We start from the raw sequence: 17,840 nt of genomic DNA on the forward strand, positions 1-17,840 counted from the left end.
ACTTCTTTGTTGCTCCAGTCTCACTTGCTGTCTTCGTCAAAGATGACATCTCTGGAGATGTCTATTTTGTTTTCTTCCAGGAGATACACTCGATATCCTTTAGTTTGGGAGCTGTAACCGACGAATATTCCTCTTCTAGATTTATCATCCCACTTCCTCCTCTTCTCGTCTGGGATATGAACATAGCAGAGACAACCGAATACTCTCATATGACCTACTCCTGGTTTGGTGCCATTCCATGCTTCAAGAGGAGTTTTGCTTTTTAGAGCTCTTGTTGGTGTTCTGTTCTGAACATAAGCTGCATTGTAGACCGCTTCTGCCCAAAAATTTAAAGGTAAGTCTTTAGCTTTGACCATTGCTCTAGCCATCTCTATTAAACTTATGTTCCTTCTTTCAGAGACTCCATTCTGCTGTGGTGAGTAAGCCGCTGTCAGTTGCCTTTCTATTCCATTCTCTTCAAGAAACTTTGTGAAGTCACCGGATAGGTACTCTGAGCCTCTGTCAGTTCTTAGTCTCTTGATTTTACAGTTTGCTTGATTTTCCACCAGGTTCTTGAATCTCTTGAAGGTTTTAAAGACATCTGACTTGACCTTTAAGAAGTAAACCCATACCATTCTAGTAGCATCATCTATGAAGGTGAGTACATACCTGCTACCACTGAAGGATGTGTTTTGCATAAGTCCACACAGATCACTATGAATTAGTTCTAACTTCTGAGTTGCTCTTGAGTCAGACTCTTTTGGGAAGGATTCTCGGCTGTGCTTGCTGAGAATGCAACTTTCACATCGATCTTGAGTTGTTTTAAACTTAGGTAAGCCGGTCACCATATCTTCTGATTGCATGATCTTCAGATTTGTGTATCCTGTGTGTCCGAGTCTTTTGTGCCACAGCTCTGCACTTTTGTCTACAGCCACCATTGCTTCTTCTTCATTTGAGTGCCATTGAATGTGGAAGCTTTTGTTCAACATAGGAACTTCACCGATTTTTCTTCCTAATCTGTCGTGAATGATGCACTTGCTGCCTTGAAATGTGACCTTGTAGCCATTTGTGATCATCTGCGGAACACTTAGAAGATTCTTTCCAAGTTTGGGTACAAGGAAGACATCTTTTATGATCCTCTTTCCCTTCTTGGTTGTTACTTCGATGTTTCCTTTTCCTTCTGCCATTACAACAGCTCCATTTCCAACCTTTATAGGAGCTTTAATGTTTGTGTTGAGTTTGACAAACAAGTTCCTATTAGGTGTCATGTGGTTTGTACAACCACTGTCTATGAGCCAAGCATTCTCTTTGCTTGGTTCTCCTTCTTCTTGTCTTGCAGTGAATATGTGATTCTTCTCCTTTTCATCATGTTCCTCAGACACTTGTACTCTTCTTTTTCTGTTCCTGGTGTCTTCTTCTTCGATCACCATCTTGTTCTTGTTCTTGTGAGGTTTTTGAACCTCTGTTTCGGTTTCTCTGGTTCTTGTTCTTTCCTTTGTTGTATCTTCTTGATTCGTCGTCTTCATCTTGTTCAAAGAGTCTTCATGAATCATCATGAGCTCTGATACCATGTTGATTTACTTTTGAAAACAGAGTCTTTGAAGTTTGTTTAAGAACATTTTGACTGTGAAAGGAAATCGATATAGAGAAAGGCTTTTAGAACTCATCCATTCTCATTCTTACAAAAACAACCATTCATCTTTTACATTGCTTTCTCGCCAACTTATACAAACAAGGGACAAGGAAAAACTGTTCCTGACACACACCTTACTTCAACTGTTCCCACTAACCTCACTTAGAGTCTAAATAACATAGCTTACCAACTCTTTTCCTTTTACTGTTCTAACAGCTCCTTGACTTTCAACTAGTTCGGTTTGAAAGTAAAATGGCATTACTCAACAGTTTAGGGTTTTAAAAGTAACTTAGTCTTTGAAGGAAGGAATGATGCAGCTTGAGCCAGCGGGGAAGAATCAGGCTAAGGCAGTAACATCGGTGTGGTGGGACATCACAAATTGTCCTCTTCCACATGACGTTGAAGCTGGTCGGGTCGGTCCGTTTATAAGAATGGAGTTGAAGAGATTAGGGTTCTCTGGTCCAACCACCATCTATGCCTTTGGCATACTCTCACAAGTCCCTCCTCACGTCCTGCGAGCCCTCTCTTCCACTGGGATCAACCTCCGTCACATCCCCACAACAAGTAATGAATTCTCTATCTGTTTAGATTCTATTTTAATTTGCTTATATATATATATATATAGAGAGTGTCTTGACTTGAGATTCTTTTTATTGGGTTTTTCTTCTGTAACAACAGGGACCACACACATGTGGTTTTATTTACACACGTGGGATGGGAGGAATCCATCCTCCAATATAATGCTCATATCACTTGATCGTTTATACGGTAGATTACTTGAAGATCTATCGAAGCGTCACTACATTCTTGGCTCAGGACATCCACCTGATGATGATACACCTGATGAACTCTCCTTCGTCTTCCCAAGCTCCCTCTTCCCAAAACTCCATCTTCCCAAAGTCTCGAGGCTGCTTCCTCTGGGATAGCTTACTCTCAAGCATCCGCACAGATGCAACTTTAAATCCAGGGGCACTACTTGAGGAGTATGTGGAGGAGGAGAAGAGAAGTGGAACGGTTGAATCTGTTGTCAGTGGCAAACTTTGGCATTCTCCCTGGTCTTGCTTAGGATGCTGTCTTGATTTCCAAGGCTTTGATAATTTCACCACGCATCTCAACAGTAAGAACATGCACTTGGAGTAAGCGTCCTAGCCATATATATATAGACTCCATTTGATTCAACAACCTCTTTAATTCCACATATGTTTCCCTTTCTCACTTGTTATAGTTATTATGTTTTGCCTTAGTTTGACCCCCCCCCCCCCATGTTTCTCTTCTTTTGCTTGTCAAGCAGGACTTGGAATATTACTACCAACCTGAGGGATTTATTGCTGCCGGTGAATTACGTTCTAGTAAGGCGGAGGCCACTGCCATCCAAGCAGTGCTAGATAGTTTTAGAGACAGAGAACGTAGGGAAGACAGAGAACGTAGAAAAGACAGAGAACGCGAAGAAGAAGAAGTTAAGCACAAGAAACAGAGGACGTGAAGAAGAAGAATAGCAGCACGTGGGCATATGCTCTCGTCCTTCTCTAAGGCGTTTTCATGTGGTGAATGGTTTGTTCTACTTCAAGCGGGAAATGTGTTTATTATTAACTGATAGATAATACTTGTGCTTTTTTTTTTAATTTCAAGAACACACCTACTTTTATGATGAACATCTTCTTGAGTTCTATATTATTTATGTATGGAGATCGGATTTAGTAACTGGATAGTATGTTCGATTAGGGTTTCCCTTTTTTGATCTTCAAATGATTTAATAATGTGACGACTTGAATTTTTCAGTGTGCAACAGTGTACACGAAAACAACACATGACAATAGTGTACACGAAAACAACACGGCCTTGCGTCTTTGAAGTCAAGAACCACAAGAGTTAGAGCTGCGGTAATTGCGGTCCACGACATGTTTAAACCCATAAGCAGAGATATTAACATTCCTAATGTGATTAAGTAAACACTTGATTTCCATAAAACTCTTCTCCAATTCTTGGTATTATTGAAGCTCTCTTCCTTGAGACTCTGCGTCGGTTTCTTCTCTTGACGCATTTGAATCTCGGTTCATTATATCGCTCTCACCCGCAGAAACCGCTCTGTTTCTGAGCGTCTCAGGATCCATTCTCAAGTTCGATTCTTGGGATCTGAAAGAGCTGAGATGTGGTAATGTAGCTGGCGAAAACTGATGAGATGTGTTATATCCGATTAGAAACCAATGGCAATGTGTTAAATATTTCGTATAGCAGGTAGATCGAACTCAAGCATGTTGGCACCACAAATCCCTCTCATAACCACTCGGCCACAAGATCCCGGACATAATACTTGTTTTTCCTCAAATCATGTTGACATATTCTAGCTTGAACATCAGAGAGTTCTAAAAATATAAACTCATTTTTTTATTCTCTCGGAGATCTTCGTAAATGCATATGTTCTTGTGATATGGAGGCAACATCCAAGGCGATGGGCGGATCTTTCACCATATATCAACATAAGCCTAGCTTAGTTCACTCTACAATGGTCTTACACTCGTTAGCAATTCACCATAATCGATGTGTTCACGTGACAAAAAAATTTAAACGTCCAGAATACAGATTCAAACCTAAAAATAAAAAGGATTCAAGAAAGAAACATAAATAATTGAAACAACGTGACCAAAACAAAAAGATTGAATAAAAACAAAAAAAAGATTGAATCGGGTTTTCATTCGGCCGACGGGAGACCGGTCCGACTCGGTTCAAAAACATTAGCAATCTCTTAAATTGACCCAAATCCGTCAAGTCTCAACTCACCCACCCCAAAAGCTTAACTTAATTTACATATTTGCCCCTTGAAAGAAAGTCAAATTACTCAATCGCGTCCGTTTTCTGGTTCTTCGCCAATCGCCATTATCGCGGCCTCTTCACCTCTCGCTGTCTGTTTGGACCGGATGTTTCCACCCCTTTGACGAATCGCCGATTCCCCAGAGCTCTCGAGATCTGCTTCCTCAACGTCAACTTTATGCTGTTTCTTTAGTCTCAAAGTGTATATTACGGAAAAAGCGGCAAGGAAGATTGCTTTTATTTCTCTGGCCGGAGCAACTATGGGGTCGTCTTCTGAGATCATCGATATCGCTACTAGTGCTCGGAGAATAGGCGTAGACAATCGTATTTCTCTCAGATTTTACTTCAGGATCGCAGATAATATCCTCAAACAGGTTTTCGTCTTCATACTCGACTTTGATTTTGATTTAAGGTTACTCTATCGATGTGTCTTTATTTTGGGGGGTTTTTTTCTTCCTTTTTTTTTGTTTTTTACCTGATTATTGAGATTGATGCTCTCCAGCTTGTTCTTTCTCTCTTTGATGCGAAGAAGTTTAGGTAAACAGATGGAATTTTTGAAAATCGCCATTATGTTTTAGTGTATTTCCAATCCATTTTTACACACTTAAACTATTGATTGTTGTTGAGGTGCTCTTGATTCTCGTGTCTGTGTATTTAGCATGTGTTTTTCGGTTTGTTGTACTTTGGCTAGTTCTGTAATTATAGTTGCTTTGTCGAGTTCTGTTTGAGCTGTCCGCTTCGATTAGAAGTATGCATATGATTAGAGAAACTGGTTGAGGAATACATTGTTAGTTCACATTCATGCTTGTATACTCTCAGTGGATTTTTTGTATGTCAGATGCTATTTTTTCGAGCGTTGTTCTTAGATGATTCGCTACACTATGGTTTCTGGACTGTATCTTGTTTAAACAGACTTTCAGTCTGATTTTAGATGCCTTTAGCTTGATATTTTTAGTTGTTTCTCTGAGAGTGATTCCTTTTATGGTAAATTCAGCTCGTATAAAATTTTCATTTGTTCTCAAGTTCCTAATCATACCCATCAACGTTTTGTAGGCCAACATTTTTCGGGCAGAGAAGAATATAATTGATTTATATGTCATGCTTCTGCGTTTTTCGAGGTGAGGATTATGCATCCGAATGAAAGGAAGCTCAAAATTGACACACTTTGTATAGAGAGAAAGATCCTAATACCTGTTTTTTTTGTTTCATTTTCGTAATCTACTAACATTTTTTTTTTCTCTAGCCTGGCTCTCGAGACTATACCCTCCCATCGAGATTACAGAACAGCTCTTAAAAGCAACAAAGAGTATTTGAGAATGGTAATGGATATATATCCTTGTGATCCCGTGTCAAAGCTTTTTCTATCAATCAAGTAGTTTGATGTGAGCTTTTATTCTGTCTAGAGACTATTGGATGTCTTGAGTGAGCTGGAGAAGTTGAAACCAGTTGTACAGCAAAGGATCGACGAACTGAATCCCAAGCCCATACCTCGATATAACCTGCAAGCTCATCCAGCAAATGGTTTCCCACGCTTGTCTTCGGCCGTAAAACCATCATTAAGTAACTATGACCATGCAAAGGTGTGCTTAATGCTTTACTTTTGTTAGTCCCATATGCCATGCATACATATTTTCAATCATTATGCTTTGTTTCATTCCGAAACTTTTAGTTTCAGTTAGTAAAAAGACGACATTTATGATACTAAATTATAAGCTGCGGTAGATAAACATTCCCTGCTCGTTTCTATGTTTCTCTTGTTCGGCATAGGTAATAAATCCTGCTGGACATAATTTTAGCTACATGGGTTCCAGGGGTCAGCAATTCTTGAACGCTGCACCACTTGAAGAGCGTTTCAGAAAGATGTATGCCTCAAGTGTTAGATCTTTGTTGTATAGCTTTCACTATATTCTGGTCTTATGGTCCTCTCTTATAGATTTTGCTAATTGCACGATGTAGGTCAGTCAACTTAATCCGACCAACACAAGAAACCCTTTCCAAGCACTCTATCTTGGGTCCAGGTGGACTCCGCGCACAGTGGCAGCCTCCAAAGAATGATATAAAGGTATTTTGTTGCATGCTTCTTTTTCTTTTATCTAATTCTTCACACCAAATTGATGAACTATTTTGGTATTATCCAGGTTCAATATCCAAGTAATATAGATTTTTCGCCAGTTGATATCACAAGGTTAGACCATTTAGCTGATTTTAAAGCAAATAGTACATTTCCATTCTGCATACCAAGAGACTTGTTTTATTACTTACATTTTCCTACCCCTCCAAGTTTCAACTCCTGGCAACGTCACTCCTTTGTGTTCATCTTGCCTATTAATGTTTTCTACCTGAAACAGCTTCCAACAACATTTGGATAGCAAACCAATGATAACAAACGGCAGTAACAATGAACCGGAGAGGCCAATTGTAGAATCAAATGCTACTTCAAGTGAAAATATCTCGAAAAATTACACTGAAGAGCTTTCTTCCATGATTTCTTTCGAAGAACCAGAGAGAGTTAATGATAATAATATCATTAGGCAACCTTCACCACCTCCGGTGCTTGCAGAAGTTCAAGACTTGGTTCCAGCTTTATGTCCTGAAACTAGAGAAACAGAATGTAAGTTAGAAAACCCTTTGCCAGATGAGTCTCTACGGTCAGAGTCTCCTCTTGAACTCCACATTGTAAGTATTCTATATCACTCCTCTCTTAGCCATTCTGATGTCAAAGCTCACATAAATATTGGAGAGAAAAAATGATTTTGGGTTGCATTGATTGCTAATTTCTTGTGAAGGCTTTACCTTATTCTATAGCTTGTCCTATGTCACACTAGAAGGTCTGTCTAACCTCGGGATCTCAACACACATCATTATTTATTTTTTCTTGGCTTTACCATAGGTCTAGTTGCTAATTCTATTGGTACATTTTCTTAAAACCCACTGGCTCGTTGTAGATAAGATTGAGAAGAAAATTTGCAAACAACCACTGGCTCTATGTACTATTACCCAATTGTCTTCATGTTTTTGATAATGACCTTCATTTGCAGGCAACAACAATGATGGATACATTCATGAGGCTTGCCAAGTCAAACACTAAGAGGAATTTAGAGACGTGTGGTATTCTTGCCGGCTCACTAGTGAGTCATTTTATATAGCATTCTATTTTTCAAATTTGGAAAATGCAATTTTGACCTTTTCCATGAAACGGATCAGTAATAACGATTTGTGAATCGCTTGCGTGCAGAAAAATAGAAAATTTTATATTACAGCTCTGATCATACCAAAGCAGGAATCAACCTCTGACTCTGTAAGCCCTTGTTTTGGTATTTCAACTTATGCTTCTTTAATACACATTCACTTATTTCTCTCTCTCTTTATCTACAGTGTCAGGCTACAAATGAAGAGGAGATATTTGAAGTACAGGACAAGCAATCCCTTTTCCCACTTGGTTGGATTCATGTGAGTACATATGATTTTATAGCTCTTTCTTTACCTTTAACTGCTTTAGTTATGCTTTGGTTAATGTATCAATATTTCTCAAGTTTATTGTTCGCGTGAGTCTCTTTACTGACTCGTTAATCACTGTCTCCATTTCTCCAGACGCATCCGACACAGTCTTGTTTCATGTCATCCATTGATGTTCACACCCACTATTCATACCAGGTACCGGAAAAATCGTTCTAAATCTTTTTAAAATAACGAAACATTATATGCATATACCCTCTTTGCCTCCTACCTAAACCCGTAATTACAACGTTTTTCAGATTATGTTACCGGAAGCTGTGGCAATCGTTATGGCGCCGCAAGACTCTTCAAGGTAATAAGACCAAAAATTTCCTTTGTTCCAAAATGAAATGATTCAAGAAACCATAAAATGTTTATGTTTTTTTGTTCTTGTATAGGAATCACGGAATATTCCGGCTGACTACGCCGGGAGGAATGACGGTGATAAGGAATTGTGACCAGCGTGGGTTTCACGCTCACAGTTCGCCGGCGGACGGAGGACCGATTTACAATACGTGTACGGATGTTTACATGAATCCTAATCTCAGGTTTGATGTCATTGATCTCCGATAGCATCACTTGCGCCTTCTTATGTGAGGTTATGTTCTGTAAAAAACATCTGTGTTCACGATTGTAACAATTTCGTATCTGTTTATATCCGATTTTAATACGATCTACGTAAGTTCGTGTACAATCCACATGTAAAAGTGAGGAAAAAGAATTCAATAGCAAGAAAATTCGTTTCTGTATTTTGATTGCAAAATTTATTGTAATTCGTCTGATGATGAAAATGGTGGACATGTCTTGTCAAATTTCTCAAAACACAGAAAATTGTTATGTTAATCATTTAACTGTTAAATAGCTTAAATAAGTGGAATGGGTCAGGTTAGACTTGGCTTTTCAAAACAGAGTTTTAATGTTGGTCACCCCTTTTTTTTTTTTGGTCACACCTTATTTCGTTAATACAATTCTATGTTATTGTGTATATCAAAATCAGCTTTAAAATTTTCGATATGTATATAGATTTTGTATGAGATTGGTGTTACCCACATCTTACTTGTCTGTTTGTTGAAAATTAGTGTCTTTTTATGTCAACAACAATACTTGGTAATTGATTGCCATAAAGATTAGCTTCTATCAGATAGACATAAGCACTTTAGTCTGATTGCTTTAGTCTGATTGCTTTAGTCTGTTTTTAAGGTTGTGTCCGATTCGAAATATTGAAACAACCTAAAAAGTTTGGTAGTAACACCAAAAACATGTTTACTAAAAAAGAACGTAAAACACCCAACAATTTGTAGACACAATCAAAAGAGGAAAAAATATTTATCGAAACTCGCTGAATCTCTGTGACCATCTACTTCTTGTTCTTCTTCTTCTTCGTCTTATCTTTAGAATGTCGTAAAATAGATCCCAACCCAAACGTAGATGGACCATTAAAGACTGGAATGACCGAAAAGCTTCCTCCTCCTTCACCTTTCTTTCCTGCGTTCTTCTGTGGCCTAAACTGATACGCATTGCAACAGATAGACGAAGAAGTAGCAGAAGAAGAAGGCCTATGGCTGTTAACATCTCTCAGCATTGCTCTCTTAGAATTAGTAACCGAACCTGTTGAGTTGCTTCTCGTTAGCCGTGGAAACGAACATATCAAACTCTTCTTTATATCACAGTTAAGGCTCGAGCTTCTCTTGAAACTCCAAAACGACTTTGATGACTTCTCTGCTTCTGAGTCCGAGTTTGCACCGCTGGTTTCCTTCTCGATGTGTTTTGTTGGTAAAGGCTGTGGAGGGAGAGGAGATGGAGAAAGAGAGGAGGTAATGGGAGGGAGCTCGTACTTGTAGAGACGTTTTGGAGCTGTGGAAGCTGCGGTTACGTGGAAAGGAAGGATCATACCGTCTGCGAAGATCTCATCGGCTGGTGAAGAGTCTCCAGGATCAAAGTTGTTTGAGATATGGAACTCGAAAGAGTTTGATGAATCAAGAAGAGTTTCGTCTCTTCGTATAAGGCCTGATGATTCTATTACTGGTGTTGGTACTTTATCGGATTGGCCAAGATCACTCGAGAATGAAATCCTCTGGTGACTTGACTCCGTGCAGATCATAATTTGGAGGGAAAGAAAGAAAAAAAATCAAGTGAGTGAAAAATGATCTCAAACTTTGCTTTTCAGAACAATGGAAGTTGAAGTTTCGAATAAAAGTCATAAGTTGGTGAGAAGAAAGTTGAAGTTTGGAATAAAATAATGGAAGGCGTAATCTGTCTAAAGATTGTGGTGTGCCACTCATTACTAGTCTAGAGAAAGCAATTGTTGCTTATATATATCATAATATCTAAATGTATTTTTCACAGGGTTTGAATAAGTATGTTACCGTTACCGTTACTAAATCTTGAGAAAAAAGAAGAAGAAGCAATAACTGTAACTGTTGAGTAAGCATCGACATTAAGGTCAAAGCCCATATTGCTTAACAAGTCGGTTAAGTTAATTAGATAAGGTTTTGGAATATTTCCTTATTAGATTAGTAGTTATCTAGTTCTAATAGAAAAAGGAAAAAGGTGTTTAGGGAAGTTGTCTTACTATATATATGTAAGTCATTGATGAAGTTGCATCAATGAGAGATACATACTTTGGTGTTTAGTTTTGAGAGATTTTCTAAACATAATAAAGAGAGTTATTCTTTATAAACAGAGTTTGTTCTTGACTTAATCACTTGAATTGGTATCAGAGCTTAAGGCAAAGCTTGAGACCTGCGATATATCCAAGCATGGGAGATATCGTTGCAAACCCTAACCCTAGCGAAGGAAAGCGTTCCTTCTGTGATCCAGTGCCCTATGTTAACCGCGAAAAATTACACGGTGTGGGCTATGAGGATGAGAGTTCTACTGCAAATCCATAAGGTGTGGGAGACGATCGAACCTGGTCAACAGATTCCAACAAGAACGATATCGCAACAGGACTTCTCTTTCAATCAAACCGAAAGTTCTTATTCTGCAAGTCGGCGAACAAGGATCTCCTAAAGGGATATGGGATGTGATCAAATCACGCAACCTAGGAGCCGATCGTGTCAAGGAAGCAAGGCTTCAAACCCTAATGTCCGATTTCGAGAGGATCAAGATGAACGAGTCAGACAAGATAGATGACTTCGCAGGGAAGTTATCTGAGCTAGCCTCAAAATCGGCTTCTCTAGGGCAAACCATCGATGAATCAAAGCTTGTGACGAAGTTTCTCAACAGTTTGCCAAGGAGCAAGTTCATTCACATCATCGCCTCTCTCGAGCAAGTGTTGGATCTAAAGACGACGAGTTACAAAGATATAGTAGGAAGGCTTAAGGCGTATGAGGAAAGGATTCGCGATGAGGAGAATCAAGGAGATACGCAAGGGAAGCTGTTATACGCAAACTCGGAGCAAAGTAGTTCCAGTTCGAGAAGGAGAGGACGTGGCAGAGGAGGCAGAGGAAACAGAGGACGAGGCAGAGGAGGGTCTAGCTCACAAGATCGATCAACAAATCAGAACCAACCAAAAGACAAGAAGGATCGGTCCAAGGTGATTTGTTATCGATGTGATAAAGCTGGACACTTTGCATCTTCCTGTCCTGATCGACCACAAAAGACACAGGAGGCAAATAAAGTGGAGACCGAAAAAGCTGATGAAGCACTTTATATGCATGAGCTGGTGTTTTTGAATGAGGAGAATCTAATACCAAAGAATTATGAAAACAAAGGAGGTGAAGGACTTTGGTATCTAGATAATGGAGCAAGTAATCACATGACGGGCAACAAGGCATTCTTCTCTGAGCTCAACGAAAACATAAGGGGCAAAGTGAAGTTTGGAGATGGCTCGTGCGTGGGAATAGCTGGAAAAGGATCGATTCTGTTTCAAAGCAAAACAGATGAGCAGAAACTCGTATCAAATATCTACTATATACCCGAACTGAAGAGCAATATTCTGAGTCTGGGGCAAGCTACTGAAGCCGGATGTGATGTCAGAATGAGGCAGGATTACTTGACTCTCCATGACCCAAGTGGAAGACTCTTGGTGAAGGTCATACGGTCGCCCAACAGACTTTACAAAGTCAACCTGAAGATTGGAAAGCCGATATGTCTAAACACAAGGATAGAGGATGAGACTTGGAGATGGCATGCAAGGTTGGGACATATAAGCTTTAAGACCATGAAAGCTATGTCACAACAGGAGATGGCCTATGATCTACCAGATTCGAGATGAAAAGGGATTGTGTGAGTCATGTTTAGTCGGAAAACAGACTCGACAAGGTTTCCCTAAGACAACAATGTTCAGAGCTTCAAGATCAATGAAACTTCTACACGCAGATCTGTGTGGTCCGATTTTGCCACCAACCATCGCAGGTAACAAATACATATTTGTTATCATAGATGACTTTACAAGATACATGTGGTCGATCTTGTTAAAGGAGAAGAGTGAGGCGTTTGGGAAGTTCAAGGTGTTCAAGGAGCTAGTTGAAAAGGAGCTTGGAAGAGCAGTATTGACTCTTAGAACAGACAGAGGAGGAGAGTTTACCTCAAGGGAGTTCTATGAGTTCTGCGAATCAAAGGGGATCAAGAGGCATCTCACAGCTCCCTACACACCACAACAAAACGGTGTTGTAGAGAGGAGAAACCGAACCCTAATGGAGATGACTAGGAGCAGTCTTAAGGCTATGAAGGTACCTAACTACTTGTGGGGAGAAGCAGTTCGACACGCCACATATGTAATAAACAGAGTACCTACAAGAGCTCTTAAGAACATGACTCCTTATGAATGCTTGCGAGAGAAGAAACCAAGTTTAGGGCATCTACGAGTATTTGGGTGTCTTGCATACTCAAAGGTGGAAGCTGCAAATCTTAAGAAGTTGGATGATAGGTCACAGATGCTCGTACACCTTGGGATTGAGCCAGGATCTAAGGCGTACAGACTCTATAATCCAGAGACAAGGAGAATTGTAGTGAGCCGAGATGTGGTTTTCGATGAAAAGGCAAGCTGCAACTGGAACAAGCCAAGAGATGGATCAGGAAGGGACCCAGGGATGTTTCAGATGAGATGGGGTGAAGTTATTGATGCAGGAGAAGGACCTGCAGTAATCGGTTATGATGCTGAAGGTGAAGGAATTGAAGAGCGTCAAGCGACACCAACAGCAGTGTCGAGCGACACTAATGAACAAGAGTGTCGAGCGACACCATCAGCGGTGTCGAGCGACACCAACGAACCTGAAGCAGATCATAATGCAGAAGAAGATCCACCTAACGAAGCTGATACAGAGCAGCCGCTTCGAAGATCATCTCGTCCGATACGCAAGCCAGGTATCTGGATGACTTTGTCTTACAAGCAGCGATTGAGTGTGAGAGACTGCTACTCTCAATAGATGATGAGCCAAGGAACTTTAAGGACGCGAAAGGTTCATTAAAGTGGAGGCAAGCATGTAGAGAGGAGATAGAGTCTATCAACAAAAACAAGACATGGTTTTTAATCGACAAACCAAGGGAGGCAAAGATCATTGGTCTCAAGTGGGTTTTTAAGATCAAGAAGAATGCAGATGGTACTATCAACAAGTATAAGGCGAGACTTGTGGCTAAAGGATATGTACAAGAATCAGGCATCGATTTTGATGAGGTATTTGCACCAGTTGCAAGATTAGAAACCATAAGACTGTTGATAGCATTGGCAGCATCACATGGATGGGAGATTCATTACTTAGACGTGAAGACAGCATTCTTACATGGAGAATTAAAAGAAGACGTCTATGTTGAACAGCCTGAAGGATTTGAGATGAAAGGGCAAGAACAGAAGGTATACAAGCTTTCAAAAGCTTTATACGGTCTAAGGCAAGCTCCTCGAGCTTGGAACACGAAGTTAGATCAAATCCTGAAAGGAATGAAGTTCATAAGATGCTCCAAGGAAAGTTCAGTGTATCGCAGAGAAGAGGGAGGATCATTATTGATTGTTGCTATATATGTGGATGATTTGTTTGTCACAGGCAACACTCTGAAGGTTATAAGTGAATTCAAGACAGGAATGGCAACTAAGTTCGAGATGTCAGACCTTGGAATGCTGACTTATTACCTCGGCATCGAGGTTCATCAAGGGAAGGATAGAATCGAAATCAAGCAAGAAGGCTATGCACGAAGGATCTTAGCAGAGGCGGGCTTAGAGACCTGCAATCCGACTTTAATACCCATGGAATTCGGATTAAAGGTTTCAAAGGCTCAAGAAGAAGAAGAGATCGATCCTACGTGTTATAGAAGGAATGTAGGGTGCTTAAGGTATCTGTTACACACGCGACCAGACTTGGCTTTTTCTGTTGGAGTTGCTAGCAGGTATATGCAGAGTCCTCGCAAGTCGCATGGCAACATCATGAAGCACATTCTACGGTATCTTAAAGGGACAGTCACGTTTGGCTTGAAGTTCTGTCATGGAGGAACAAAGAAGATCGTTGGTTTTAGTGACAGCAGTCACAATGTGGATCCGGATGATGGAAGAAGCACCACCGGACATATTTTCTACTTTGGTTCCCCACCAATCACTTGGTGTTCGCAGAAGCAGGACACAGTGGCTCTGTCTTCGTGCGAAGCTGAGTTCATGGCAGCAACAGAGGCGGCTAAACAAGCTATTTGGCTTCAAGAACTTTTGAGCGAGATCACAGGGTGGAAGACTGAGCATATTGTCATCAAGGTCGACAACAAGTCAGCAATGGCACTCACCAAGAACCCAGTATTTCATGGTAAGAGCAAGCATATTCATAAACGCTACCATTTTATACGAGAGTGCATTGAGAAGGAGTTAGTCGATGTGGAGCATGTGCTGGGAGTTGAGCAGAAGGCCGACATTCTTACTAAGGCTCTGGCGAAGATCAAGTTCAACGAAATGAGAAGTTTAATAGGAGTTCAAGACATGTCCAAGATCAAGTCGAAGCTTAAGAGGGAGAATGTTAAGTAAGCATCGACATTAAGGCCAAAGCCCATATTGCTTAACAAGTCGGTTAAGTTAATTAGATAAGGTTTTGGAATATTTCCTTATTAGATTAGGAGTTATCTAGTTCTAATAGAAAAAGGAAAAGGTGTTTAGGGAAGTTGTCCTAACACTATATATATGTAAGTTATTGATGAAGTTGCATCAATGAGAGATACATACTTTGGTGTTTAGTTTTGAGAGATTTTCTAAACATAATAAAAAGAGTTATTCTTTATAAACAGAGTTTGTTCTTGACTTAATCACTTGAATAACTTCACCTCAAAGAAGTAATGTAGATAAGTTCTACAAAATTGCGAGGCTTTTGTTGATGTTTTTTGTTCAGGCATCTATGAACCTGGATTGTGTAACCTTAGGTGATTTGAGAAAATCCGACATGGATTCTTGTCTGATATCTGTCAAGCCATCATCAAACAACATATGATATCTGGTAAGCAGAGCCAAGATAACACACAAGAATGCATCAGGAAACCACAAAGATGCAAGTCCAAGAATAAGAAGCTTCTAAACAACATCAGCATAGTTTTGTTTCTATTCAAAATGCAGGCGGATAAAGTTCACTGATACATAATCTAGTAATCTTGAGAGAAAGAAACCACTTAAACCTCAGACATGTGAGGTGTTAGTACAGTGAAGCTTGTCCAGCCATCAACAGACATTTCCCAATGTACCCATTGGTGAAACTGAAACGAGTAGCACATTCTTGAAATGAAAGCACAGAGCCATGAAATATACTCAAGAACACAAAGTTTTAGTGTTAAGATACCTTAGCCGTTAATATACCCACAATGGAAACAATAGAGAATATGGACAAGATTCAAGAAATCTTTTTTATTTTCTGGATGCAAAAAGAAAGAAAAGTTACATAGAGACACTGAAGCAACTGCATTTTAAAAAAACAAACAGCTGGAGAATTACAGATACACAATGATACCATCTTCTAAACTAAACATTTATGAATGAGTATCCGCTTTTACAAACAACAAGTAACAGAAACCAGAAATTTGGGGTTTCTTCGCGGATCCGAGACATAGCTACATTTACCTCTGTTTACAATGAAATGAACAGAGAAACAAAGTTGATACATTTCTTTTGTTGCTAAGAAAGTAAACACCTTTTCACGTTTCCAGAGCTTCAGGGACATTATATGAATCCATTGTTACTTCTTCAGACAACCACAATCCAGGAAAAATCGTCTGCAAGCAAAATTTTCCAGAAAATTAAGTAACCATCGATTTGATTTGAATTTCTCAGCAAACCCAAAAAACTTACATTCAATTTCTTCTGAACAATCCTTGGTCTCTTCTTTGGTCTCCTCGGAGGTCTTTTCCCAATCATGGTGGAGAAATCATCTTCAATTTCTTTTCTCAACAACGAAACGGAGAATCTCAGTTTCTCATCCTTTTCCAATTCGTCACCGATTTCATTTCCGACGATCTTCTCCGGCGAATCTTCTCCTGGTTCACTACACGCAGCTCTTCTCGTCCTCAGATTCCACGGCCGAGCCGCCGCCACGACTTCAAGCTTCTTATTCGAAACTCCAGCGACGGAGATGGATCTGTTCGGAGAAGGAGAAGAAGAAGAAGAAGGAAAATGAGGAGATCGTTGATGTGAATGTGAAGGAAGATTGACGCATCTGAGGAATCTCTGTTGACCCCAACGGAGATAAGGTAAGGTGAAGTTATGGAGGCGTTTGGATCTTTCAGGAGGTGGCTCCATTGAAGAACTTTGCGTCTTCTTCTTTCTTTCTTTCTTTCTTTCGAGCTTTCAAAGATTCGATTTTTTATTCTTGTTCTTCTCTCTCTCGGTCTCCTCTTTTGTCTAGGTTCGAGCAGTTCAAAGTTATTTTTAGTATTTATTCTCTGATTTTTTTTGTTTTTTTTTCTTATTTATATAATGCCATATATTACAATATGTAATGTTGACAGAAAAAAATGAAACAAATGACTGATCTAAACTAGAGAAATTCACTAACCCATATTTAAACTAGATGATTAGTAACATGCCTAAGTAGTGTGAATTTAACTATGAGAACATGGTGGAGTAAGTTGGAACTAAAATTAAGCCGATGATAAGTGGTGGAGCTAAAAAAGTATACATACATCGGTTTATTAGTCTTATTAATCCATTGAACAATTGTTCTTTCTCTTATTACTGTAATACACTAAACAATAACTTTTTTTTATTTGACGTTGAATCATTCGTAAGACCTCAAAAATTAGAGTGCACTTAAAAAGTTTTTAAAAAACCATAAAAATACAGAAAATGAACACCAAACATAAAGTTAAAATTAAATTTTTGTTCAAAATTATGCATTAAAAACATAAAATAATACTCTTTCTTTGTGAAACAAAAACAAAACCTTAAAATACTCTTTATAAATTGGTGACCGTATGTATTTGTGATTATAATTTGGAAGGATAATATCCATTCACATCAGACTTCTTAAAATATGTGAAATTCTATATCTTCAACTGAATTCTTTCAGAAGAATGTATTGAACTTTGTAGCGATTTGAATTAAAATGAGAAAATTTATGTTATTCAAACATAGGATTTAAAAAAGTTTTGTAAACATTTTACAAATCATATGATATAGGATTTTAAAAAGTTTAAGATTTAAACCACATAAAACATAAAATGATATATGATTTGTAAATGTTTCTTAAAATCCACTGTTATTGAAAATATTGTAAGTTAACATTTAATAATTTTAAAAGAGACTTTAACTTTATATCATGAGTTTTGAAATTAACCAATGTGCTACAGCGAAAAAATGAGACTCTTGTTTAATATATATTCCAAGCATCCATTCATACTATTTGGTATGAAAGGAATCGACGCAGATATAGAGAAAAGCAGACACCTAAAGAGCTTCTAACAAAGAAGATTGACATCACAATGTGCAACAGGCTTACCATCTTGCAAAGGAATGGTGTCAGGAAATATG

The 17,840-nt window shown here is 39.0% G+C and overlaps 4 protein-coding genes across 4 annotated transcripts; 2 read left to right on the plus strand and 2 right to left on the minus strand.

The window, feature by feature from the left end:
• The first annotated feature begins 1,923 nt into the window (after nucleotides 1-1,923).
• Nucleotides 1,924-2,538, plus strand: LOC18011415. Its single transcript, XM_024150671.1, has 2 exons — nucleotides 1,924-2,176; nucleotides 2,291-2,538. The coding sequence occupies exons 1-2, from the start codon at nucleotides 1,924-1,926 to the stop codon at nucleotides 2,536-2,538; spliced, it is 501 nt and encodes a 166-aa protein (XP_024006439.1).
• Nucleotides 2,539-4,459: 1,921 nt separating this feature from the next.
• LOC18011361 (AMSH-like ubiquitin thioesterase 1) lies at nucleotides 4,460-8,661 on the plus strand. Its single transcript, XM_006393296.2, has 14 exons — nucleotides 4,460-4,794; nucleotides 5,474-5,538; nucleotides 5,664-5,739; nucleotides 5,824-6,000; nucleotides 6,188-6,282; nucleotides 6,377-6,482; nucleotides 6,559-6,605; nucleotides 6,769-7,096; nucleotides 7,459-7,548; nucleotides 7,656-7,718; nucleotides 7,796-7,870; nucleotides 8,012-8,074; nucleotides 8,176-8,228; nucleotides 8,314-8,661. The coding sequence occupies exons 1-14, from the start codon at nucleotides 4,681-4,683 to the stop codon at nucleotides 8,486-8,488; spliced, it is 1,527 nt and encodes a 508-aa protein (XP_006393358.1). The 5' UTR covers nucleotides 4,460-4,680; the 3' UTR covers nucleotides 8,489-8,661.
• Nucleotides 8,662-9,272: 611 nt separating this feature from the next.
• LOC18011320 lies at nucleotides 9,273-10,016 on the minus strand. Its single transcript, XM_006393297.1, has one exon. It carries the CDS (start codon nucleotides 10,014-10,016, stop codon nucleotides 9,273-9,275), a length of 744 nt encoding a protein of 247 aa, XP_006393359.1.
• A 5,681-nt stretch (nucleotides 10,017-15,697) lies between these two features.
• LOC112082857 lies at nucleotides 15,698-16,706 on the minus strand. Its single transcript, XM_024150461.1, has 2 exons — nucleotides 16,164-16,706; nucleotides 15,698-16,087 (listed from the first exon to the last, which is right to left on the minus strand). The coding sequence occupies exons 1-2, from the start codon at nucleotides 16,608-16,610 to the stop codon at nucleotides 16,010-16,012; spliced, it is 525 nt and encodes a 174-aa protein (XP_024006229.1). The 5' UTR covers nucleotides 16,611-16,706; the 3' UTR covers nucleotides 15,698-16,009.
• Between the last annotated feature and the right edge of the window lie 1,134 nt (nucleotides 16,707-17,840).

Source organism: Eutrema salsugineum, unplaced genomic scaffold (assembly GCF_000478725.1).
Source record: "Eutrema salsugineum unplaced genomic scaffold, Eutsalg1_0 scaffold_7, whole genome shotgun sequence".
NCBI lineage: Eukaryota > Viridiplantae > Streptophyta > Magnoliopsida > Brassicales > Brassicaceae > Eutrema > Eutrema salsugineum.